Consider the following 24932-nt stretch of genomic DNA (forward strand, 5'->3'; position numbering starts at 1 on the left):
TCTCATGCCTGCCTCCACATATGCAGCTCTCTTCTACCCCAGGGCTGCCATAGCAGATGTAGCTCTTCCTGGGAACCAATTTTTAGGCACCTGGTCTGCCCGACAAATGTCCGCTACTGAACCCTTTTCTTTTTTGCAATGTTGATTTTTTTAAATCTGGGATGTTTATTCCATCAGAAAAAAAAATGTAAATATAAAAAGGTTTTCCACTTTCCTAAAATATTTATCCACCCAGAGGAATCCTCATCATCATATTAATTCTTCCTAGTAAAGAACAAAGAATGGGGAGGAGTCCAATATAGCTGCGTGCTGACTTGCTCACTGTGAGCTGGGGCATTGCTGAGATGCCACCTGAGAGAAAAGGAAGGCCCAGAGTTTTCCCTCCAACTCTGGGTTTCTCCTGCCGGGACAATGTACCTTGGAGTTGTATGCGAGTCCTACATCTGGGGCTAACTCAGAGGGGAACTGCTTCTGGTGGTGCCCGGTATAATGGAGAAACATGCCGGCCCTTGGAGGAGGTTTCATTAGGTCCCCCTGAGCACCTTCCTCTGAGATAGCCCATGGCCACCAAGTTGGTGCTCGATAATGCACTATGACTTCCAAAGAGGGGAGGCCAAGGCTTGAAATGAGTTGCCATGGGAACAATAGTCAAAAGGTTGGAGAGCTAAGTTTCTCTACTATAGGGCATCAACTCAATTTTGATTCCATTGTCATTGGAGCTGCTGAGCAAGCAGATGCCTCCTCTTGTTAAACCCTTAGGAGGTACAGAGTGCATTTGGTCAGTTTTGGAGTGTAGGACTTCTACCATTTCTAATTCTGCTGAGGATAGTTCCCTTATGGTTAAGGCTATGTTTGACTTTTGTAAGTTACAAATTGATGGTTCCGCAAGAACTGAAAGGGAAGATGGAAGCTCTGGGGAAAAGTTCAGAAAAATTAAGCCAGTGAACTTCTCTGATTTAGGATAATTTTGATAAATTTTTTAAAATATCCATTTATTGAAACTGGTCTGGAGACTGATTGTAATCCATGCTGAACAACAAAATGGAAGTAGTAGCATTGAAGATACATTAAATAAACTAGATAGATATGACCTTCACCTATAGGAAAATGGAGCAACTTAAAAATTAGGCCAGGCGTTTGCATTTATATTTCTTTAACTTCCTAGAATTCCTGGTATTTTCGTGAGAAAACTTAAAAAAAAAAATAGTTTACTGAGACTTTGGGCTTACTGAAGGGAACTGTCCTCCATTAAATAAAGTTTTTTATTTGTCTGTTGGGAAGGGAGATGGACGGGCTGGGAATCTTGAAGGCAGCTCAGTTTCAGAAGCCAATTTAGATCTCCTGGCAGTTCTTCAGAGTTCACCCCAGTTAATTCTTGAGGGGTGGCATTACAGGTTTCATTTGTTTTTGAGCAGGATTTAAATTTTGAAATAGTTTACCACAAAATTTTAATGTTGCTCTGTGGGCAAAGAATTGGGATGTACCCTGTTTGTAGAGTGACCCAGGAAAGGAGGAATTTATTTTTGTCTATGCACCAAGAGGCTTTGCCATTTTCTTTTTTGCTTCAATATCCCTGTAAATGTATTAAGTATGCTGGGGATGGATACCCGTTCTTTACTCCTGATCAGTTTCACTTTTTTTGGATCAAAAAAAGCTTTCCAATATGCCCTCTGTCTCTTAATTAGTGCAATCTAATAATGCTAGACATATATTAATGTCTTTGCTTATTATTACCAGTTTCTAATGTTCTCTATCCAGTTATTTCTCCACCTCAATTGTGAGTTAATGGGCGTTTGTATTTTTCCCTTTTATTTTTATTTCTTTGGCTGATTATTTTTTCTATTTTGAATGATTTCCTAGATTTTCTCTATTTGTTTCGATATCAGTTGTACTGGGGTTTTTTATTTCTTTTACAAGAATTTCATTTGTAATTTGAAAAATTAAAGAGAAAAGAGCAAGGGAAATGTATCCATTTTCCCAAATCTTAAAAAAAAAAACAAAACAAACAAAACATTTTGGAAAACAAACATTTAGTCAAATATATCATATAGCTTCTAGCTAGATAAAATAAATACAATGAAATATCTTAGGATTAAACAAACATTCTATACCGGGGTACAAATTATATTGCAATGACAGAAAGGAGCATTCTGGTGGCGGGGTGGCGCTTTATGTCCGGGATGGCATAGAGTCCAACAGGATAAACATCCTGCATGAGACTAAATGCATAATCAAATCTTTATGGTAAAAATCCCTTGTGGGTTGAGGAAGACTATAGTGCTAGGAGTATACTACCGTCCACCTGGCCAAAATGGTGAGACGGACAGTGAAATGCTAAGAGAAATTAGGGAAGCTAACCAAATTGGTAGTGCAGTAATAATGGGAGATTTCAATTACCCACTTCACTAGAAAGACGTCATGTAGTAATAATTTTTCTTAATGTGCTATTGCTTATGGAGCCATCATAACACCTGCGGGCATACCAGCATATTTCGCTTAAGGTCTTGCCACTTCAGGTCATATTTAATCATTGGCTCAAGTCCTTTATTCATCTGCGTATTTTTAAATTTTTTTTAAATTTTTGTAAAATTTTGTATCGGGGTAATATCTTCCTTAAAGAGACTCAAAGTGTCAAAGGAATTTAGAGCCCAGTCAATTTCAATTACCCCAATACTGACTAGGTAAGTGAAACATCAGTGCATGCTAGAATGGAAAAGATGACAGTTTTATGGAGCAATTGGTTCAGGAACCAATGAGAGAGGGAGCAATTTTAGATCTAATTCTCAGTGGAGCGCAGGATTTGATGAGAGAGGTAATGGTGGTGGGGCCACTTGGCAGTAGTGGTGGTGGGGCCACTTGGCAGTAGTGATCATAATATGATCAAATTTGAATTAATGACTGGAAAGGGTACAGCAAGTAAATCCACGGCTCCAGTGCTAAACTTTCAAGAGAGAAACTTTGATAACATGAGAAAAAAAAACGGAAAGGTGCAGCTACCAAGGTAAAAAGTATGTAACAGGTGTGGACATTGTTAAAAAATACTATCCTAAAAGCACTGTCCAGATGTATTCCATGCATTAAGAAAGGTGGAAGGAAGGCAGAACGATTACCGGCATGGTTAAAAGGTGAGGTGAAAGAGGCTATTTTAGCCAAAAGATCTTCATTCAAAAATTGGAAAAAGGATCCTTCAGAAGCAAATAGGATACAGCATAAGCACTGGCAAGTATAAGACACTGATAAGACAGGCTAAGAGAGAATTTGAAAAGAAGTTGGTCACAGAGGCAAAAACTCACAATAAAATCTTTTTAAAAATATATCCAAAACAGAAAGCCTGCAAGGGAGTCTGTTGGACCCTTGGATGATCAAGGGGATAAAGGGGCACTTAGAGACGATAAGGCCATCATGGAAAGATTAAACTACTGTATTTCTTTGCTTCAGTGTACACTGAAGAGGTTGTTGGAGGGATACCAAATGTACCTGAAGATTGGAAGATGGCCAATGTAACCGCTATATTTAAAAAAGGGATCATGGGATGATCCGGGAAACTAGAGACTGGTGAGCCTGATTTCAGTGCCGGGAAAAATGGTGGAAACAATTATAAAGAATAAAATCGCAAACATTTAGATAGACATGGTTTGATGGGACACAGTCAACATGGATTTACCTCACAAGTCTCCTACTTTTTTTTTTTTTTTGAAGGGATGAATAAACATGAGGACAAAGGTGAACCAGTAGATGTGGTTCACTTGGATTTTCAGAAGGCCTTAAACAAAGTCCCGCACAAGAGGCTTCTAAAAAAACTAAAAAGTCATGGGATAGGAGGCGATGCCTTTTTGTGGATTGCAAGCTGTTTAAAAGACAGGAAACAGAGTAGGATTAAATGGTCAGTTTTCACAGCGGAAAAAGGTAAAACAGTGGAGTACCTCAGGGATCTGTACTTGGACCAGTGCTTTTTAATATATTTATAAATCATCTGGAAAGGGGTACGATGAGTAAGAGGATCAAATTTGCGGATGTCACAAAATTATGCAGTGTAGTTAAATCAAATGGACTGAACCAAATCACGGTGAACCTAGAAGATGTGGTAGTAAATCGCCTGGACTGGATAGTATACACACCAGAGTTCTGAAGGAACTAAAAAATGAAATTTCAGACCTATTAGTAAAAATTTGTAACCTGTCATTAAAATCATCCATTGTACCTGAAGACTGGAAGATAGTTAATGTAACCCCCATATTTAAAAAGGGCTCCAGGGGCGATCCGGGAATCTACAGACAGACCGGTTAGCCTGACTTCAGTGCCAGGAAAAATAGTGGAAAGTGTTCTAAACATCAAAATCACAGAACATATAGAAAGACATGGTTTAATGGAACAAAGTCAGCATGGCTTTACCCAAGGCAAGTCTTGCCTCACAAATCTGCTTCACTTTTTTGAAGGAATTAATAAAATATGTGGATAAAGGTGAACCTGTAGATGTATTGTACTTGGATTGTCAGAAGGCATTTGACAAAGTTCCTCATGAGAGGCTTCTAGGAAAAATAAAAAGTCATGGGATAGGTGGAGATGTCCTTTCGTGGATTACAAACTGGCTAAAAGACAGGAAACAGAGAGTAGGATTAAATGGACTATTTTCTCAGTGGAAGGGAGTGGACAGTGGAGTGCCTCAGGGATCTGTATTGGGACCCTTACTTTTCAATATATTTATAAATGATCTGGAAAGAAATAAGACAAGTGAGGTAATCAAATTTGCAGATGATACAAATTATTCAGAGTAGTTAAATCACAAGCAGATTGTGATAAGTTGCAGGAAGACCTTATAAGACTGGAAAACTGGGCATCCAAATGGCAGATGAAATTTAATGTGGATAAGTGCAAGGTGATATATATAGGGAAAAATAACCCATGCTATAGTTACACAATGTTAGGTTCCATATTAGGAACTACCACCCAAGAAAGAGATCTAGGCGTCATAGTGGATAACACATTGAAATCGTCGGTTCAGTGTGCTGCAGCAGTCAAAAAAGCAAACAGAATGTTAGGAATTATTAGGAAGGGAATGGTGAATAAAATGGAAAATGTCATAATGCCTCTGTATCGCTCCATGGTGAGACCGCACCTTGAATACTGTGTACAATTCTGGTCGTTGCATCTCAAAAAAGATATAGTTGCGATTGAGAAGCTACAGAGAAGGGCGACCAAAATGATAAAGGGGATGGAACAGCTCCCCTATGAGGAAAGACTAAAAAGAGGTTAGGACTTTTCAGTTTGGAGAACAGACAGTTGAGGGGGGATATGATAGAGGTGTTTAAAATCATGAGAGGTCTAGAATGGGTAAATGTGAACCAGTTATTTACTCTTTCGGATAATAGAAGGACTAGGGGGGCTCCATGAAGTTAGCATGTGGCACATTTAAAACTAATCGGAGAAAGTTCTTTTTCACTCAGTGCACAATTAAACTCTGGAATTTGTTGCCAGAGGATGTGGTTAGTTCAGTTAATGTAGCTGTGTTTAAAAAAGGATTGGAGAAGTTCTTGGAGAAGAAGATCATTACCTGCTATTAATTAAGTTGACTTAGAAAATAGGCACTGCTATTACTAGCAACAGTAACATGGGATAGACTTAGATTCTTATGGCCTGATTGGCCACTGTTGGAGACAGGATGCCATACTGGGTCAGACCCTTGGTCTGACCCAGTATGGCATGTTCTTAACTGTGTTTCAACAAAGTATAGAATAGATTGGAGAATAGATTTACCTTTAAAAGGCCAAACAAATGGTCTTAGAATAGTCCCTGCAACATACATATGGTTTTATATCTATATATATATCTATATATATATCTATAAAAAAACAGTGATCATTTTCTGAACACCATACCTATGGTAAGCTTCACGCCTGTACTTTTTAAGGGCATGTCCATCCATGTTAGCTGGTAGGTCTGCAGCATTTTGTAGTCGATCACTCCAGGAGGTTGTCATCTTTACAATAATTGCTTACAGCTGAAAACGATAAAAAAAATTAGACATTATCATTCTGAAAAACAAATACATCAGGTTCCCATTTTATCTATTAAACAAGTTCAATTTCAGTCAGATTCCAAATCACACCTTCTCTTGTATGAGCAGATGGTTTTCTACAACTGAGAATGAGACGTATTAACAGGAACTTCAAACAGAGCCTACGTTACCTCCCAGCTAAAGGCATTTAGCAGGATGCAATAGGCACTGACAAAGAAAAGGAAAAAAATAAGAACTAAGCATTAAAGCCAAGGAAAACAAATTTGACATGGCCAAAAAAAAACCAATTTAAAAAAGCCTGACACAGACCCCCCCTCTCATATTAACTTTTGAATTCTTCTGGCTATAAAAATGGAATTAGGAAGAACACTTAAAGGAAGCCTTGGCTTCATAGAATTTAAAAAGCATCTGTTGCAAGACTGCCCCTTTGCTAATCTTTTGTAGCAGGGGGTAGGAACCTTGTTGTTGAATAGCACTGCAAACAGATCTGTAGATTTCCCGTGCTACCCAAAGGTATAAGGACTATTTGTGTGGTTGTAGTTGGTGACTTAGCACAGGGATGAGCAAATTAGGGAGGGCTTGAACAATCCTGAAGGGGAACCCACTGGCTGCCCCATCAAGAAAGAAAAAAAAATGGCTACACTGTTGAGGCACTGCAAGCTCAGGAGGGAGAAGGCTGCCAGAACACGGTGATATTGTAAGAATGCCACAGCTTAGCCATGCGTCTTTCAGTGGGCCAGGGAGAGGAGCTGCTTCTGCTGTGGCAGGCTCGGACAGAGAGTCACTTACTTGGTGGCAGAAATGGACACAGGAGCAGCCTTTGCAGTGTAGCACAACAGAGGAAGATCTGCCATTCTCAGATCTCAACTCAGGAGGAGTTCCTTCTGCTGCTGGATCCCCAACCAGGGAGAGATTTTTACAGCTGTTGCTCGCAGAGGAAAAAGAAGTGGTAAGGTAGGGCCTAACTCTCTCCAGCTACTGAGCCTTCTTATTAATCTATGTGAGTGTATCATCTACTTCTGGTTATGTATCCAGCAAGCCCTGTCTACTCACTAACTATGAGTCTCTCTCTACAGCTCAGCAAAGAGGCTAGAGAGAATGAGGAGATAGAGGGGAGAGAGAAAGGATGTGAAAAAGGAAGAATAAAGGTAAAAAAAAGTTATAAAAACCAGAACATAAGAAAAGAAAATCTGAGCAAATTAAAAATAAGTGAAAAGTAAAAAAGCAAAAAGGTGGGCAGGTAGGATGAAGTTTGTCTCTGCTCTTAAATAAATTTTGGCTAGAACTATTTTTTGAAAAATAATGTGGTCTGTGTGTCTGGATGTAGTGTAGAACATCTTGTTTGTTTGTCTGGTGGGCTTTGCTGTGTGTGCATATGGTCTGTCTGTGGTCTATCTGCCTGAGTGGGGTGTGTCTGTCTGGGAATGCTGTGGCTATGCCTCGCTATCTGTGATGTGTGTCTTGTCTAGGTATGGATGTCTGTCTCTGTGCCTGTCTGGGTATTGGGGTTCTGTCTCTCTGTGAGTGTTTGTGTTGGTTTAGGGTATCTTGGTCTCGCCATTCATGTCTGGGTGTGGGGTAACTATATCTATTTTTGCCTGGGTATGTGTTTCACTCTGTCAGCCTGGGATGTGATGTGTCTGTTTATGAGATAGATATCTGTTTCTCTCTGTGTCCGTTTGGCATCGAGTGTCTGCCTCTCTGTGCTCATGTATGTGTGTGCATGGGTAAGCTTACTTCTTTCAGCAATTTGAAAAGAAACAATGGGGGCTTTGAGCTACTGCTTGGCAGTGTAGCCACCTGGTACATACCCTTCACATACTCATTATCTCTCTATTATCTCTAATATCGTAATCCATCTCGGGGGCCCTAACAATTGATAAATGGAAGGTGGGCCATGGCTTAAAAAGTTAGCCAACATACTAAGTCTGGTGTGCAATCTAGCTTTGGCTTCAGGGGAAACAGACAGCTGTCAAGCACATTCTTTGGGAAATTAACCATTTCCATATTTTGCATGCCTATTGACAGAGACTGAAAGAGCCTGTGTCTACTGGTTTTTTTTTAGGGGGGGGGTTAATGTAAACCATTGCTATGTGGCTGCTTGGATCAACGCCACTTTCCCCTTTAATCAAGGGCTCAATACTTTTAAAGAAAGACTGTTCTCCACTCCAGGGGATTTATGTAGAATAATCGTTCTTGTGGAGACCAAGTTCCTTAAGAACAAACTCTGTTTAGATGAGCTCCCCCATCCTTGATTGGAGGAATCTGCGATTATTGTAATTTGAAATTGAGATTGGTGAAAGAAACTGACCTCTCAGCAGTTTTGAAGTTTCTAGCCACTATGGGCCGGATTTTAAGAGATACGCGAGGGCATAGATTTCTGTGCGCAACCCGGCGCACACAAATCTACGCCTGATTTTATAACATGTGCGCGCATGTTATAAAACTCGGGGTCGGCGCTCGCAAGGGGGTGCACCGAGCCCTAGGGGAGTCCCGATGGCTTTCCCCGTTCCCTCTGAGGAGGGAATTTTCCCCACCTTCCCCTATCTAACCCGCCCCCCAGCCCTACCTAAATCCGCTGTGCCGGAGGCCTCGGTCCCGCCCCCGGACCGGCGCCCCTTCCCACCCCTTTCTCAAAGCCCCGGGACATGCGCGCGTCACCGGGCCTATGCAAAATAGGCTCGGCGCACTCAGGGCTTTTAAAATCTGGCCCTATGTCCGAGAATAGATGAGTGTTTTAGATGTATTCACCTAAAGGGAAAGGTGTTTGTTCCATTAATACTTCAAATGATATGCGCCTGTTTCATGTCAAAACATGCAAGAGGGATAAAATGGACTGTTGCTACCACATGTCCCAACATAGCAAGTAGAAACCTGTCTAATGTAAAAACATTAGAATTATTTTGGTCAGTTTATCAGCTAGCTGCAGAGGGAGAAACACCTTTCCTTATGTGGTATTAAGGCAGGCTCCTATGAAGTCTATTATACAAGCCAGTTTCAAATTAGATTTTGGGGTAATTGATGATGATGAATCCTAGGGTTTTTAGAGGGTATGCATCATATGATGTGTGGAGGAATGAGCTTCTTGACTATAGCTACATTTGAAGCAATCATCTAAATATGGAAAAATTAACACATTGCTCTTCCTTAGATGAACAGCAGCCACAGTTAGTCATTTTGTAAACATCCTGAGCATTGTGGAGAGGTCAAAAGGGAAAACTCAATATTGGTAATGATCGATGGCTACAATGAAATGCAGAAATTCTTTGACTTTTGTGAATTAGGATATCTGTAGGCATCCTTGAGGTCTAGAATGGTTAGCCCATCTATCGCCAGTTAAGGGAGGATTGTCCCTAAAGAGAGTTCATTGCTATTTCAAGATAGGGTGGAGACTACCAGTTTTCTTTGGAATGAGAAAATATTTAGAGTAGAATCCTATGTTCCTTTGTAGCATTGGGATTGTTTCCACCATATTTGTAGTAGGAGAGATAGTTCTCAGTTTTATTCTCTCAATTCCTAGCATTGTGTTTGCTTTTTTGGCTGCAACCACATATCGAGCTGAGGATTTCAACGTACTGTCAACAACTATATCTTTTTTCTGGTAATTCCTAATGCGAAACCCATCATAGTTATTTTTCCCAAGTGCATCACTTTGCACATGTTCATATTAAATTTCATCTGCCATTTACATGCTCAGTTCTCCAGTCTCACAAGGTCCATCTGTAGTTCCTCACACTCTGCCTGTTTTAACTACCCTGGATATTTGTGTCATCTGCAAATATCACCTCACTTGTTGTTCCCCCTTTCTAAATCATTAGGGGTAGATTTTAAAAAGCCTATGCGTGCTGGGCCTATTTTAGAAAGGCCAGGCGACGTACGTAAAGCCCCGGAATGCGCGTATGTCCCGGGGCCAGAGGCTTCCAGCACAGTGGCCATTTGCCGCTGTGTTGGAGGATCACGTGCAACAAGTAAAATAAAGGTTTAGGATAGGGCAAGGGAGGTTAGGTTAGGGGGTTGGGGAGTTCCTTCCAAGGCTGCTCCGAAATCGGAGCGGCCTGAGAGGGAACAGGGGAAGGCCACAAGCATCGGTGCGCACAAGTTGCACAACTGTGCACCCCTTGCGCGTGCCAACCCCCGATTTTATAACATGCGCATGTTATAAAATCAGGCATCCATGTGCGAGCGCCGGGTAGCGTGCGCACATGGACGCACGCCCGCAATCTTTTAAAATCTACCCCTTCATGAATAAGTAAGCTATCCTGGATGTTAACCTGAATGAGTTTTAAACTTTACTTTTTTGAAAGCAGATTCCCCTAATACAAATTCATGATAGTAGTACATTTTGATGACCAGGACAAGGTTGAACTTTGTATTTGAGATCCAACTTTCTTGCTACTGCAGACAAGGGCACCTGCCACATACTGGTTTGGAATTCACAGAGTAATCTATGAACAAGAATAGCCACTACTTGTTTTGACGCTTGAATATATTTTGGCATATCAAACATATCTTCTCTAGGTTTTGCCTCCTCCTGAAAAGGTAAAAAATGTTCTTGCAATTTTTTAATAAAATCAAGATATAACAGTTGTGTACAAAAGTTTAGACGCACTTTTTCATTTTGGTAGCCAGGTATGGAAAGACTTTTGTGTAGAGTTGGCTTACTCTAGGTTCTAATTTTGTGATTTATTTATATACCCAGAGTTATAATAAATGTTATAGTACCACTGGCTGATCTCTCCGGTGTCTATATCCCACAAAGACTTCCTGCTAACCACATTAGTAACTGTAACAAGACAAATTTCTCATCATTATCCTGCTAGACCAGACACACAGAAAGTACCCAAGCGCAGACTAAAAGCAAAGGGGTTGGATATTTTTTTAGCAAGAAAACAATCCAAAAGATATTTCAAAAACCAACCTTGAAGTAGTTAAAGGAAAGGACAGGGGCAGCAAAATGCCTTTTTGGTTGGGGGGAGGGGGCCAACCAAGCTCTGCTCATGCTCCCACTGCCAATGTTTTTACTTTACATTTAGTCATTCTGTCTTAACATACATTCTTTGCATAAATCAGAGTATAATTATTCATTCCCAGACCAATTAAATGCTTGATGCTAGAAAACCAGACATAATGGTAAAGCAGAAAATGACAAAAACAGCATTACTAATAGAAATGTCTGTACTATGTTTGGAAAGAGAGAAGATCATCAAGTACCAAGAGGCCTAAAAATACAAAATCTTAATTGTTTGGAAATTTTTAATCAGGTAAGTAATGCTCAAACTCACTTCAATATGTTGCCTGCATATATAACACTGTAACCACCTTAAAAAAAAAACACGCCATTTGGCACAATGCAAGTATTTAAGAAGAGCACTAGAAGTAAATTCGAGAGACTTGAGATCATACCCAACATACTATAACCTGAGTTGAGAGGTTCATTCTTGTCATTGTATGTGCAAGATAAACTCAATATAAATCATGTACCTCCAGTTCTGTAAATATGTTCTCCGTGTCTATAGACCCTCCCCACCCCCCCACACATACACACAGTCCTAACAATGGGGGCACAGCAAGTTGTTTTCCCCTATGCCTTTCTCCACTCCTTACTTGGAGGTAAACATACACTAAGACAAAGGCGTGTGTCTAATGAAGCTGAGCACTCCGGCTCGTTCTAATGATGTGAAGAGTCACAGTTTTTCTTTTAAATCATGCAGATTTATTCAACATCCAAATGGTAACAGGTATATTCGAAGTATATGTGCAATAATGGTTTAACCTATCCCTCCTGATGCAGCCTTTTATTTATTTTTGTATACCAGTTCACATAACAACTGAACAGTAAATAAGACAGGAGCTGCTTATTTTTACAGTATAACTTAGAACATTTAACAGGACACTAACTATATTACAAGTGCTAATGTAAGGATGGTGGTAAACATATAGAAGTCATGGCTTAGGAATGGTTGTATTTACAATATAGCTTAGAACGGTTTTACATTAAACTAAGAACTGTTTACAAGAAACTAACTATAATACATGTGCGAAGGTAAAAATGAGTGGGTTGTATGTTAGAAACATTTATACTAGGAGGTGGGAGGGATTAGGTAAGACAGGTTGGATGCAGATAAGATCGCAAGCAATGGGATTGGCTGGGGGAGGGGGTGAGACAGGGGGATGTGATGTATGTTGAATTTTTACAGAAAAGAGGGGGGGGGGGTGAGGGAAAGTAATGTCCCCCTTGGTGGGGGACTGAGCCTTGACCATTACTGCACATATACTACAAATACATGTTACCATTTGGATGTTGAATAAATCTGCATGAATTAAAAACCAAAACAAAAAAAAACTGAATTTTCACATCATTGGAACAAGCTGGATCACTCATCTTCATTACACACTTTACATCTTGTTTTTTCAACTATACCTCTTCATACAAAAAAATTCTGGCATCATTTAAGTAACAAACACAAATTTCCTCCACTACCAGGCACATTGTGAAATAATACAAAATCCTGGAAAAAATACATACTCAGTACATATGTAGCACTAAATCACAAGACTCCAAAAGCAGCAACTCTACCTATAATTAGACAGCACTGCAAATATTACACCAGACCTAGAACAAAACAACTGTTGGGAAAACTCGAACATGACTGCTACAGATCCCTCACAGAAACTACATGCCAGCAGAACATTTCACCTTAATCACACATGCAAAATGACCCTTAAATACAAAATAAGCAATCACAAATTAGAAACAAACATGCAGATAAAAATTAAAATGATAATCTCAAGAAGTCAGAGTCTGCATGCGATGCAACACTAGAGCACTAGAAATAGACATGCATTTCCTCCTAATCTAAGCTGGGTCCCAGTCATTGTTCATGTGGGGAAAGTGAAGGCTGTTACATAACATCCCCCACAAAAAAACACAAAAATCTCAGTAGCCACAACATACCATACCAAGCATTTGTCATTTTTCTTTTGGGAGGAGGGTAGAGGTGGTGTGGGGTGATAGCAGGAGAGAGAAAAAAAAAACAGGAGTGGGAGAAGAAAAAGAGGCCAAAGAGAAGGGTGGGGAAATGGGACAAGAGCAAAAGGGAATGGAGAGGGGAGGGATATGGGGTGCTGAAGGGGGTGTGCAGGAGACAGCAAGAATGAGAGGGGTGGGATGAGGTAGGGTGCTGAAGGAAAGGAAGATGAGGCTGAAGGGAAGGCAGGAGAGAAAGAGGAAAGTATTAGGGGGCAAGGAAGAGAAGTTTGCCCCCAAGAAAAACAACAAAGGCTCTGTGGCCCCAACATATAGAAACATAGAAACATAGAAATGACGGCAGAAGAAGACCAAATGGCCCATCCAGTCTGCCCAGCAAGCTTCACACATTTTTTCTCTCATATTTATCTGTTTCTCTTAGCTCTTGGTTCTATTTCCCTTCCACCCCCAGTTTTAATGTAGAGAGCAGTGATGGAGCTGCATCCAAGTGAAATATCTAGCTTGATTAGTTCGGGGTAGTAGCCGCCGCAATAAGCAAGCTACACCCATGCTTATTTGTTTTACCCAGCCTATGTTATACAGCCCTTATTGGTTGTTTTTCTTCTCCCCTGCCGTTGAAGCAGGGAGCTATGCTGGATACGCGTGAAGTATCAGTCTTCTCCCATGCTGTTGAAGCAGAGAGCCATGCTGGATGTGCATCGAAAGTGAAGTATCAGGCACATTTGGTTTGGGGTAGTAACCGCCGTAACAAGCCAGCTACTCCCCGTTTTGTGAGTGCGAACCCTCATTTTCTCCCCTGCCGTTGAAGCAGAGAGCTCTGCTGGATGTGTGAAGTATTGGTTTTTCTTCTCCCCTGCCGTTGAATCAGAGAACTATGCTGTATATGCATTGAAAGTGAAGTATCAGACTTATTTGATTTGGGGTAGTAACCGCCGTAACAAGCCAGCTACTCCCCTCTTTGTGAGTGTGAATCCTTTTTTCCACATTTCCTCTTGCTGTTGAAGCTTAGAGCGATGTTGGAGTCACAGTAAGCATGTGTATGTTTATTTAATAAGGGTATTGACTCCAGGCAGTAGCCCTCATTCTGGCGAGTCACCCACTCTTCATTGGCGGCCTCTTGACTTTATGGATCCACAGTGTTTATCCCACGCCCCTTTGAAGTCCTTCACAGTTCTGGTCTTCACCACATCCTCAGGAAGGGCATTCCAGGCATCCACCACCCTCTCCGTGAAGAAATACTTCCTGACGTTGGTTCTGAATCTTCCTCCCTGGAGCTTCAAATCGTGACCCCTGGTTCTGGTGATTTTTTTCCTACGGAAAAGGTTTGTCGTTGTCTTTTGATCATTAACACCTTTCAAGTATCTGAAAGTCTGTATCATGTCACCTCTGCTCCTCCTTTCCTCCAGGGTGTACATATTTAGATTCTTCAATCTCTCCTTGTACGTCATCCGATGAAGATCCTCCACCTTCCTGGTAGCCCTTCTCTGTACCGCCTCCATCTTGTCTTTGTCTTTTTGAAGATACGGTCTCCAGAACTGAACACAGTACTCCAGGTGAGGCCTCACCAAGGACCTGTACAAGGGAATAATTACTTCCCTTTTCTTACTCGATATTCCTCTTTCTATGCAGCCCAGCATTCTTCTGGCTTTTGCTATCGCCTTGTCGCATTGTTTCGCCGATTTCAGATCATTAGACACCATCACCCCAAGGTCCCTCTCCTGCTCCGTGCACATCAGCCTATCCCCGCCCATCGAATACAGTTCATTCGGATTTCCACTCCCCATATGCATGACTTTGCACTTCTTGGCATTGAATCTCAGCTGCCATATCTTCGACCAATCTTCCAGTTTCCTTAGATCTCGTCTCATTCTCTCCACTCCTTCCGGCGTGTCCACTCTGTTGCAGATCTTTGTGTCATCCGCAAAAAGACAAACCTTACCTTCTATCCCGTCCGCAATGTCGCTCACAAAGATATTGAACAGGACTGGTCCCAACACCGATCCTTGCGGTACACCACTTAAAACCGCTCTCTCTTCAGAGAAGGTTCCATTTACCATCACACATTGTCTTCTGTCTGTCAACCAATTTGCAATCCAGGTCACCACCTCGGCACTCACTCCGAGGTGGTGACCTGGATTGCAATAATACAGTACTAGTTGGGCCTGCCCAGAGCCATAACCAGGCAATTTGGCACCTATAGCCAAGTGAAAAAAAAAAAGTGTGCCCTCAACCTAGGTACAACACAACAACAATAAATTAGAGATCTCTCTCTCTTTTTGCTGGACTAATCTTGATGTGTTAAGTTAAATGTATTAGTTACTTAAAAAGCTATTGCTATATCTCTCTCATATATATATATATCTATATCTATCACTGGGGCTAAAGCTGCTGTTCCTTTTCTGCTCTCAGTTTTGTAGAAAAAGAAAAACACAGTGTGGCTGCTGCGTTAGTCCACTTGAACGCACAGAAATAAAAGTTAAGAACAACAGGATTGACATCCTCCTACAGCAGTAGCTGCCTCACTGCCTGCCTCTTCAGTCTATGGGTGGTTCGCTTCTATCACGCTTTCAGCAGGCACGGACCCTCTGTTTGCACCTGCTGAAAGCATTACACTGACGCTCAGCACCAGTCCTGGGAGAAAATGAGAAGCCAAAAGTGAGGGAAGCTCTCTCTGAAACAGAGCATCATGATTTCTGTGGTGGCTGTAGAGTTGAGGCTCTGAACCCTTCAGGTTAAGCACCTATGGCCATGGCCATGGGCTAGCTAAGGTACTGCCCTGTTGGCAAATTTTGGTGTGGCCATGGCCCCTACAGCCCACCCATTCCAGCACCTATAGGAAAGAAAGATGAAGGTTTTGGAATGGCCTTCACACAGTCTTTCCCCACAAATTTTCAATATTCAGGTTTGGATTCAACCATCCAGCATTTGCAAGATCTAAGAAAACTTCTGAGCTAGAAGAGTTCTGCAAGAAATTGGGAAAAATAATTCCGAAAGCAACAGAAAGACCCTTGGCTGGCTACAGTAAACAGCTGGAAATGTATTCCTGCCAAAGAAGGAATTACAAAGTACTGACTGAAAAGGTGTCCAAACTTTTGTGTATGCCATATTCTTTTTTTTTTTTTCAATCTGTTAAAATCAGCAAATAAAGTAGTAATTTGGCATTAAAAATTAAAGAAAGATTTTATATTTTACTTTGTACATGACTCTCAAAAAAAGAAAGTTAGATGTGGATTTATTGGTTAATATACTAATCTGTGAATCAGTCAAATGCAAAGCGTAGCAGAAAAGAATGTTTCCACTAGAATTCCCATTTGACTGATCCACAAAATAGTATATTAATTCTGTACAGTACCATGTAGAGGTTGTGTCAGTTTCCATTCGTTGGAGATCACTGAAATATACAATATGACATAGGGTTCCTAAACCTTTGCACCAACTGTGTCCTCCGACAGAGTTGTACTTGTGGGAGGAGTCCAATGCAAAACCAGTGGGCAATTCATCATCAGAATATGACATGACAGAACTGAATGACGATTGTACTATTTTATTATTTGGCATTTTTTGAACTAGTATTTATTTTGTATTTGCGTTTTCTTTAATCCACTTTCTAAGGCAGGTCCTCCATAAGCGGAAAATAAATATTTTAAATAAAATTTTTTACAAGGAGACAACGTAGGTAGTTCTTTTAGACTGTCCTATTTGTGAATGACAATGAACCTTGAGATGTATTCTGTGACGCAGTATACAGGATTTCTTGCCTTGCTTAATATGGTAGAATAGTTAGAAACATGACGGCAGAAAAAGACCATATGGCCCATACAGTCTGCCCATCTGTCCAATTAATTTAGCATTATAAAATTCTCATCACTTCTTTAGAGATCCCCTGTATTTATCTCATGCTTTCTTGAATTCAGATACTGTTTTGTCTCCACCTCCTCCCCTGAGAGGCTGTTCCATGTATTTACAACCCTCTCTGCAAACATATTTCCTAAGATTACTTCTGATTCTACCCCCCCCCCCCCTTTCACCCTCATCTCATGACCTCTCGTGCCAGAACCTCCAAAACCTCCTTTTCATTGAAAAAGGCTCACCTCCTGTGCATAGAAACCTTTGAAATATTTGAATGTCTCTCTCATATCTCTCTCCTATCTTGTCTTTCCTCTAGGGTATACATGTTTAGATCTTTAAGTCTATTCCCATATGCTTCAGAGCGAAGACCACTGACCATTTTAGTAGCCACCCTCTGGACAGACTCCATTTTGTTTATATCCATTTGAATGTGCAGTCCCCAGAACTGTAGACAGTATTCCAAGTGAGGTCTCACCAGGGGCAATGTTACCTCCCTTTTTCTGACCCTTCCTCTTCCTATGCAGCCAAACATCTTTCTGGCTTTTACCGTCGTTTTATCCACCTGTTTGTCCACCTTAAGATCTTCAGATAATCACTCCCACATCCTGCTCTTCCTTGGTGCTTAGAAGAATTTCACCTCCTATTACAGAATCTGGTCCACTAAGGGTCAGCCCATTTGTACATTACAATTATAGATAATCAGCTTGGAGATTAAATTGGGACAATAGTAATCAAGATTTTGAGATTAGGCTTGAGATTTGCATTCTCTGCAAATAGTCAACTTTAAGTTTAGAATGGCATGTTTTCAGATGTTGTCTAGAAAAGAAGGGATCAATAACAAAACAGATGAACTCAAAAAAAATTATTTACAACAAAATGAAAATAAGGTGTCAGCAAGCCTGACGGCATGTCATGCACAAAAAGTGCTAAGATCGCCCGGACTAATCAATCATCCACCTTCACAAGATATTTTTTAAATTTTTCAAAAAGCAAAATGCACAAATGCTTTATAAAGCAGGGAACAAGCTCTTGTAGGGGTGTCTTCCCGCAGGAATGCCATTTCTAACTCGCAATAGGGGATTAGCGCCTATTTAACGTGCATCCGACGCGGAGTGAATGCAATAGCGCTCATCACATGCAAATGCATGTGAATGAGGTTATTACTTGTTCAATCCGCATTCAAAAAAAAATGAGCAAGCGTTAATAGCTGAGCGCATGTAAAAGAAGTACAGAAAAGCAGAAAAAACTGCTTTTCTGTACTTTTTTTTTTACTTAAAAAAACCCCTCGGCAGACCGCCAAGTTATGAAAACCAATGCAGAGTTTACCAGCTTCCTGGAACCTTCCCCACACAGTTCAAACTAGGGTGTTTAATTTTTAAAGCCTTTAATTTTGGAACTCATCTCACATGCTTGATAGTTCCTCACTGTCCTTCACGCTCTCTTCGATTATAACAGCACAAGCTTCTAGCTCTCTCATCTCCCTAACAAATCCAGCTAGAAAGAACATGGGAGGTCTGATTCTCTTGGCTGGCCCCTAGTTTCTGGAACATTCTACTATTGCAGCTGCGTTGTGAAATGAGTTAATTAAAATTTAGGAAGGCTCTGGAGGTGGAATAGGAGAAGAAGTGAGAGAGCGGGCCCGGAGGCTTTACCGGGGGTGCGACAGGCCTTGATGGCCCAGACGGTGGTTACAGCCGGGAACCTTCACTGTGACGTCAGCTGAAAGGGACTATAAAATCTGTTCTTTTGCGGCTCGCGGCTTTGTTACAACTTTGGTACAATATTGTTACAATTTGTTATAATTTTGGACTTTCGATCTTTCTCCTTAAATTCTTAAATCTTTCTCCTTAAATAAATGTAAAAAATTTTAAAGTTCTTATTATTATTTTGTTTCATTGTAAGCTGCCCAAGAGGCTGTCCTAGTTCCTTATTGTTATTTTTGTTTCATTGTAAGTCGCCCTAGAGGCGTTAGTTTTAGTTCCCTGTAAACCGGTGCGATATGTATATTATACAGGAACATCGGTATATAAAAATAATAAATAAATAAATAAACCGCTCTCCTCCTTTGACTCCTTGAAGCCTCCCTTTGGAGGCTGTTGATAGCACAAGAAACATGGTGTTTTTGCCCTAGATTGTTTTCCTCGATCTGTGTAGTTTTAAATGCCCTATTCAGCCAGGAAAAAAGACAGGCTGTCTGGCTGTATTCGTTTTGGCATAAGTTAATACAGCCAGACAGGTTCCTGAAGCAGCACAGGACGCGAAATGTGCACGTCGAACTGTACTCTGGACTGCATCTAAAACTACTTGGAAGGGTAGCACCCTCCATGGATATCTTTGAAAGGGAAGTATCTCTGCAAAAATTTTTTATTTAAAAAAGAAAAAGAGAAAAAAAAGTAAAACAAACAAAACGCAAACACATGGGCAAAATAGTGACTGATGATTAAAGATGATCCCTAATGCGGCTTGAGAGCAGATTTGCCAGTAAGCTTGCGGGATGGTATGAAAGTCACTTACTCATGCATATATTGAATGATTTATGAATCAGTACTGTTTAAAGTTTCTTGAAAAAATCTAATAATCTAACGTATTTAGATAGTATTATCCTTAAGTAATTACATTTTAAATTAATACAGAAAACAGTTATTACTTAAAGATGCAGAATTTTAAATATTTTGAGCAGAATTTCCCTATAAATTCAAGGTAAGTGTCCCTTCCACTCACTCTTCCTATTCCCCTGGCCACTTTGCCCTCTCAGGCCCCAACTCCTCCACTTGCCAGTATCTCTCCCCTCCATCTCTAGGCTCAACCCCTTCCACTGTATTTCCACTCCAGAGTTTGACCCCATTCTCAGTACTGCCCCTCACACAGGCTCCCTCTGTCCCTCCCTCTCTCACACACACATGCTCCCTTTCTCTAGTGCACATACACACACCTCAAACAGGGTCCCTCTCTCTTGCATGCATACTCTCACGAGCTCCCTTTCTCTCCCACGCATACACCCTCACACAGACTACCTATGTCTCTCTCTCACACATACACAATCCCTTCACACAGGCTAGGACCCTCACATACACAGGACCCCTTTTTCATACACACCAGCTCCCAATCTCTTTTACATACACGTTCCTTCACAATCTCCTCATATAGGCTCTCTCTCTGGCACCCACACTCAAACACCCACCTGCTCTCTCTCACCCCCCCTCCCCCGCTTGCCCTCCCTGGTCTCTCACCCCCTCCCATCATCCTCTCCTCCCCCTTCTCCACACTCCCTCCCCCTCCTCACACACCTCTCTACATACATTCATGCTCACCAGGGCCTTCATCTTTGCCGCGAGTGGAGTGCGTCCCGAGGCACGCTGGGGGCCTTCATCTTCGCTGCAAATGACGCACCAAGGCCGGGGGGGGGGGGGGGGGGGAATTCTGTGCTGCACAGAATTCCCTCAAGACTAAGTGTTGTTGAGGTGCTACTTAGGCAGTAAGGTAAAAAAAAATATATTCTAACTGCAAGAAGGCAGACCAAAAATATAACGCAAAAAGTTATGAGAGCGAGGGGTCACACATCCATGTGGAGGCTCAGACAAAAATCAAATTGAGGGGTGCATGAAATAGCGCATGTGCAGGAACTACCATACATGCTCAGTAAAGTTTTACTGAGCTCTAAGAGATGGGTCTGTTCAATGTCATAAGATGACATCACCCATGTGTCATGGCTAATTCAGCCCTGTTTGTCAACCGAGAACCACAGTCCAGCACTGCTAAGGAAAAATTATGACGTTGACCCTGAAAATTTCTAGGACACAAGAACTCAAAACATGCAAACAGCAAGTAATAACACAGCAGATGAGAAAATAAAATACTGCATATTTATGTAGAATACATATATTTTGAATATTTTAGTTCCTCCATTTATATTTTTTAATTGTGTGGACAATAGAAAAAAATTGAAGACAACATAGGCATAAATCCAGTGCCAGACTGTAGCTATGCAGTACTTCACACATTTTGAAGTCTATTCACTATAGAGTGATAAATTTGGTCCAATATGATATCTAGCTCCCCATACTTGTGGTGGATTAAATATGCCACGTTTTCACAATGCTCACTAATATTAAGTATGTCCAAGTAAGACTAAGTATGACCAATTTATGGCATCTAAACCTTTATTCTAAGCATGATGTGACTAAAATGACTTATGATATCTAGTTTATTCTGCTGGTAAGAAAAAAAGCTGCAAGTAGCATTTAATAATGAAGTCCTATCTATACTCTGTATGTGTAGATATGGCTTCCTGACATTTCTTCTGGAACATGATAACAAAAAATAAGAATCATGCCCACTTAAACTATGATTATGTATTAAAAAATATTCTCTTATACAGTGTCAAAATATTGTAATCTGTATTTTAAGGGAAATTATTACAATGTCATGTTTGGAAAAAAAGACACAGTACAGGCAAGTGTAGTGGGGTTGAGCACTGCCATAATCCGTGATTTGCAGTGAATGCTGGGAATTATTGGAAACACATTGCCAGATTACATAATCCTTCCCACACCTCCACCCCAAACGAAAAGATAAGATATCTAGAACAGATCCTTTAACCCCCAACCTCAAAATGGGGAAAATATTTTGTTCAACATCTTTGATAAATTTATGGTAAACTAATATAAATCAGTTTAGTGAATATTAGCTGAGCTATTTTACATAAACTGCTGATTTGCATACAAATTAGGATTCCCCCCCCCAACACAATTGTTCACACAAAAATAGCCAAGACCCCAATGAATAAGGTTATAACCTTTTAGTCTAACAGGCCTACAAACATGATCACTCTTTACTGAATAAATTTCTCTTGTACCTATTTTATGCAGTACTTTTCAAAGTTGGGAATAGGAGAAACAAGTATGTAGGATGATTGTTTGATATTTTGTTATACAGATTTACAGTAATATGAAATGAAACTAATATATGCAGTGAAAATCAAATTTTTTTTTAAAAGCCCAAAGATAGACGGTATTAAAATCACCAAAGTACAAGAATCTGGTTTAAAACTTCCTGATTTCCTGCTCTTTCCTTGACTGGGTAGGTGAAAGACCTTTGCCAGGGCACTTTTATCTCGGTCTGTCTATTCACCCAGCTGTCAACATTTAACAACATTTTCATCTTTCCTCTCCCCTTTGATTGTATGCTGTATGGTATCTAAGTACAAATGGTTACCAGACTTTCCAGACCAAAGCTAGCTGAGAATACATGTATCTGAAATACAACCATAAAGCACCCCAGGAGTCTGTTTGCTTCAAAGATGCTATACAAGTTTTTACAGAACGGTTATCGGTAGAAAGCTTCTGCAGATGGTCGTTTTTAAGCTTTAATTAGGTGGCTGCTCAGCAGGAGTTTGTTCTTATGCTATAATCACTGCAAAAAATGTGCCTAAAATGAGCCCATGATTGAACTCGTCTGCTTTTCATTCCGGCAACTGTTGCCCATTTAAGCAATTTAGAAATTTTGGCAGAAACCTGACACTTACAGGATTAACATATATAACCAAAAGGACATTATGCTATCCTGCAGTGACAATACTCAAAGAAATACACCATCTCTCTGCTTTGCTACCATTCCAGATTTTACAGTATCGCTTGTCACATCCTCTTTGATGCCTTCGGATCTCAGAAAGAAGCCTTGCCCAGCCATCACTTTTCTTCTGCCCTTGCTGACCTCAGTGCGGCAATGATCAGCAGGGAGTAAGAAAGTGGAACTAGCCCCTGTACAGAAAGAAGGCTCCCATGACCCCCCCCCCATGGTTTTTCACCTTTGCTTTTTAACTACCAAAGTTTCGCTTTCCAGAAGTGGGTTGTTGCACCCCGCTTTGAGCAATTTTTTGGAAAGGCGGGCAAAAAATAAATAAATAATCCGACGGCAACAGAAGCCGGCGCCGAGCTCCAGTCAACTGCAGAGACCGGGAAGGCGAAGAGCAAACTACAGCCGGCCCTGGCACACAGCACATCGGCGCCGGGAACTCCCGCGCTCTCCTTTCTCGGTGCTACTGGCACGTCCCGGAGCGGGGGAAGAGCCCCTGCCCCCTCCCATATCAACCTCACGGGAAAACACGGGCCACTGCGCCACGTCCGCCTCGCTGTCTTCCGCCCCTGCCTCCAGGGGGGGGGGGGGGGGTAGAGATGTGAAAGGCTCGCACCCGCCCCATACCGAGACGACGGAGAGATACCACCGGGGGGCCCCCCTGAAGCCCACCACCGCCGCCGCTCACCTCCAGACAGCGCGCTCCGGCCTCAACAAACCGCACAACTGCCGCAACCTGAGCCGAAGCAGGACGCATGCGCAGGGTCTGTCGCTGTTTTACGGGACTCGGCCCGAGGCGCGCGAGCCTCCCCAGTTCCGCGTCGGTTGCAAAGCCGGTGGATGCGGGGGAAGAATGGCAGGGTTTCCGTCCGTTAACTTCTATTGGTAGCCTCCACACTATTTCCTGGTTCGTGGTTAGCAAATCCGCTCTGGTTTGTCTGGGTAATCAAAATATGTTAATTGGTTCTAAACGTTACTAGGGCCGCCACTGCTGCAAAATAAAGCTCTTGTAAATATTCACAGACTGCAAACCAGAAAGTAACGCTGCACGCGGGGATTGCAGTTGGACAACCTCGTCTGTCAGTACTGCTTTGAGAGCTAACTTTTCGAAATGATTGGGGGGTGCTAATCTCAACACGAATGACCCCCTTCCTAGACAGTGAGTTTACACAACACTGAAGGTGCTCAAGCACCCACAGAGCTGGCACCTATGAGTACTGCTGCAACAACGTTTCAAGTTACTGGAAAATGAATCGTGCCACTGTAACCCTTTGTCCGGGTTTGTTGGCTGACCTAGGGCTATAAGAAATGTGAGAGGAGAGGGGGAAAGGAAATCGTCTGTGGCCCAGGTGATGGAGTCTCTCTCCTGATGTGTCTCTCTCACATATTGTATTCTCTTCAAGGACAGACAGGCTGGACTCAGAATGGGTATTAATCAAATTTACTGAATATTTCCAAAAGGTCAATCACTATCTGGCAAACATTCAACAAATGAAACTGTTCAGTTGAACTATTTACATAGTCTCTGCTGGGGGGGGTGTCCCCATCTCTGTAGTTCCTTGGAGGGAGCTTGCCACAGTCTACTTATCTGTTCAAACAGCCCAATAGATAAGAGAATCCTAAAGGAGAAACCCCAGGCCACGAAAAGATCATACCCGAGTCCAAAGTTCAGTCTGAAACAGCCTGTGTCCTGATCCCTTTGGGGTGGAGATCGGGTTGAGAATCTCACAAGACTTGATGTTACAACCTCGGTTGACCTGTCTGGGAGAGAAGCCTGATGTTCCAGTTCTGCTTACAGCCCTCTTATCTCCTTCCAAGCGTGCAGAGGAGTGGGAAAAATCCAAATGTTTCTGTCCAAAAGCTCTCACGCTGGGTATTGCTGTCTCATGTCTTGCTTCCTCTAGGGACTAGAGGGGTTGCTCACAGGCCTTCAGCCCCTGCTTTCAGGATTGAGGGGGTTGCCCATCTACAAAGCACAGGGTGTTCCCTAGAATAAGAAAAAAAATAATCCAAAAGCTGAACAAAATGTACAAAAATCTCTCTTGCTTAAAAGGGGAAGGCAGACAATGTTCCCTCAAAGCTGCACATGTGCGCGGCCACGCATAACTTTTCTACCCCTGCACAGTAAAACCGGTAGGGCCGTGGTGGAGCTCACCCCACCAAGGCCCGAAGCACAAACGAGACCCCCAAAGTTTTGGATGCCCCGCAGTATTAAAAGCTCACAAGAGTAGCACTTTCTCTATAATGATCTCACGATGCACGACATCAGCATGAAGGAAGTGCTAGCTCTGCAAATTTTTAATATCCTGGGGCCTGCACAGAGGAGGCAGCAGAACAGGCTTCAATGCCAGTAGCAGCAACTGGCTGCTCCCCAACAGCTATGCAGTGCAGTGACAGTGGCAGTGGAGTGAGAGAGGTTCCCAGCTAAAGAAAGAGAGGGCCTTCCTTAAGTATGTGTATGAATGGGATTCCTGCCTGGGGGTCTCTCAATCTGTTTGAGAATGA

The 24932-nt window shown here is 41.7% G+C and overlaps 1 protein-coding gene across 2 annotated transcripts in view; it reads right to left on the minus strand.

The window, feature by feature from the left end:
• Positions 1–23335, minus strand: part of NT5C2 (5'-nucleotidase, cytosolic II) — a 284978-nt gene extending 261643 nt beyond the window's left edge. The window contains exons 1-2 of one of the 2 annotated variants that reach the window (XM_029610287.1): positions 23116–23335; positions 5877–5998 (exon numbers count right to left, since the gene is read on the minus strand). In XM_029610287.1, coding sequence (XP_029466147.1) covers positions 5877–5977 — 101 coding nt within the window. In that variant the 5' untranslated portion in view covers positions 5978–5998; positions 23116–23335. Of the gene's footprint in view, positions 1–5876; positions 5999–23115 lie in introns of those variants that run through there. The other variant, XM_029610290.1, reaches the window with a different exon arrangement.
• Positions 23336–24932: the final 1597 nt, after the last annotated feature.

Source organism: Rhinatrema bivittatum, chromosome 7 (assembly GCF_901001135.1).
Source record: "Rhinatrema bivittatum chromosome 7, aRhiBiv1.1, whole genome shotgun sequence".
Lineage (NCBI taxonomy): Eukaryota > Metazoa > Chordata > Amphibia > Gymnophiona > Rhinatrematidae > Rhinatrema > Rhinatrema bivittatum.